At 50.7% G+C, this 1,476-nt stretch overlaps 1 protein-coding gene across 2 annotated transcripts in view; it reads right to left on the bottom strand.

Annotated features, from left to right (window-relative positions):
- Positions 1-277: 277 nt before the first annotated feature.
- Positions 278-1,476, bottom strand: part of esf1 (ESF1 nucleolar pre-rRNA processing protein) — a 10,668-nt gene continuing 9,469 nt past the window's right edge. For both annotated transcript variants that reach the window (XM_004538635.3, XM_076885426.1), the window contains exon 14: positions 278-778. In XM_004538635.3, the coding sequence (XP_004538692.2) occupies positions 452-778 (327 nt within the window). In that variant the 3' untranslated portion in view covers positions 278-451. The remainder of the gene's footprint in view (positions 779-1,476) is intronic.

Below are 1,476 nucleotides of genomic sequence, written 5' to 3'. Positions count from 1 at the left end.
CAGAAAGGCCTGATTCTGTCAGTCGTTTAACATGATGTGACTGTTGCTCATTCTCAGCCAATCATCACCTTTCCCTGGAAACTCGGCTGATGGGTTTTGTACGGATTATTAACCCTCGGCCAGGATGCAAGGCTGCATTAAAGCTTGCTGATTAGAGGCGTGGCCTCTTTGACTGACGGGTGGATGCGACGCTGGCGGCTGCAGCTGCCCGCGGCCTGCCTGAACAGAACGATATTACAGCATTATAGCGAAGGAGCGATCCAGACGAACGACTCTGTGTTTTTAATCCTTTTAATCTCAGTTCTGTGAAACATCAATAATAAAACTTTTCCACGTTCGTGCTGCTGTCAGGATCCCGCTGCACACAAACATATTAACACAAAACCCGAGGGCAGTCCAGGAAGTAGATCCTGCGTGATCGGCGCCTGATGGACGTGGCTAACGTCTGGAGCTACAGCAGCTTCTGCTTCTTGCGAGCCTGAAACTGCTGCGTTTTGCTTTTGATGGATCTGACGAGCAGCGACAGACTCGGGTCCATCTGCGTCGTTGTCGCCCGAGCGTCAGACTCTGCTTCCCGACTTTTCCTGTCGCTCTCCGCCTGCGTGGGCGTGACCTCCTGAGCGCCCTCCAGGCGCCGCTGCTGCTCCTCCCGCCGGCGCTGCTTCTCGGCTACGATGCTCTGCGTGGCTTTGGTCTTCTTGTAGCTGGGGTGGGAGGGGTCCAGGTTGAAGAGATGGGAGGTGAACATGGCCTGGAAACGAGGGTCTTTAACGTCCACCTGCAGAGAGGGAGAGACGGGACATTTAGCTCCAGGTGTATCGTAAGGTCAGTTTCACGCACACCTGAGCCTGGATTGGCCCAGACGGGTCTGAAGGTCAGCGCCATCGTTTCCCACTGCGGTCACATCATGTGACCTGCTGCCATCAGCCAAACGATGCAGACCAACCAATCCTGCACAAACAGACTGAGGAGCGGCCGTTTGCCCCGAGCGTGACCTCCATCACCCCCACCCACCCAATGCTACATGCAGAATAACTCCATCACTGCACTCAAACTTAATCACTAAGGTTAATCATTTATTTATGATTAACCACGCCCCCTCCCGCCACAACAGTAGGCCAAACGAAGCGCAAGGAGCGTCAGCTACAGTGGGGCAAAAAAGTATTTAGTCAGCCACCGATTGTGCAAGTTCCCCCACCTAAAATGATGACAGAGGTCAGTAATTTGCACCAGAGGTACACTTCAACTGTGAGAGACAGAATGTGAAAAAAAAATCCATGAATCCACATGGTAGGATTTGTAAAGAATTTATTCGTAAATCAGGGTGGAAAATAAGTATTTGGTCAATAACAAAAATACAACTCAATACTTTGTAACATAACCTTTGTTGGCAATAACAGAGGTCAAACGTTTACTATAGGTCTTTACCAGGTTTGCACACACAGTAGCTGGTATTTTGGCCCATTCCTCCATGCA

The sequence above is a fragment of the Maylandia zebra genome, linkage group LG6, assembly GCF_041146795.1.
Source record: "Maylandia zebra isolate NMK-2024a linkage group LG6, Mzebra_GT3a, whole genome shotgun sequence".
Lineage (NCBI taxonomy): Eukaryota > Metazoa > Chordata > Actinopteri > Cichliformes > Cichlidae > Maylandia > Maylandia zebra.
The sequence above is the reverse complement of the archived record's forward strand: the minus strand, read 5'-3'. Positions and strand labels throughout refer to the sequence as shown.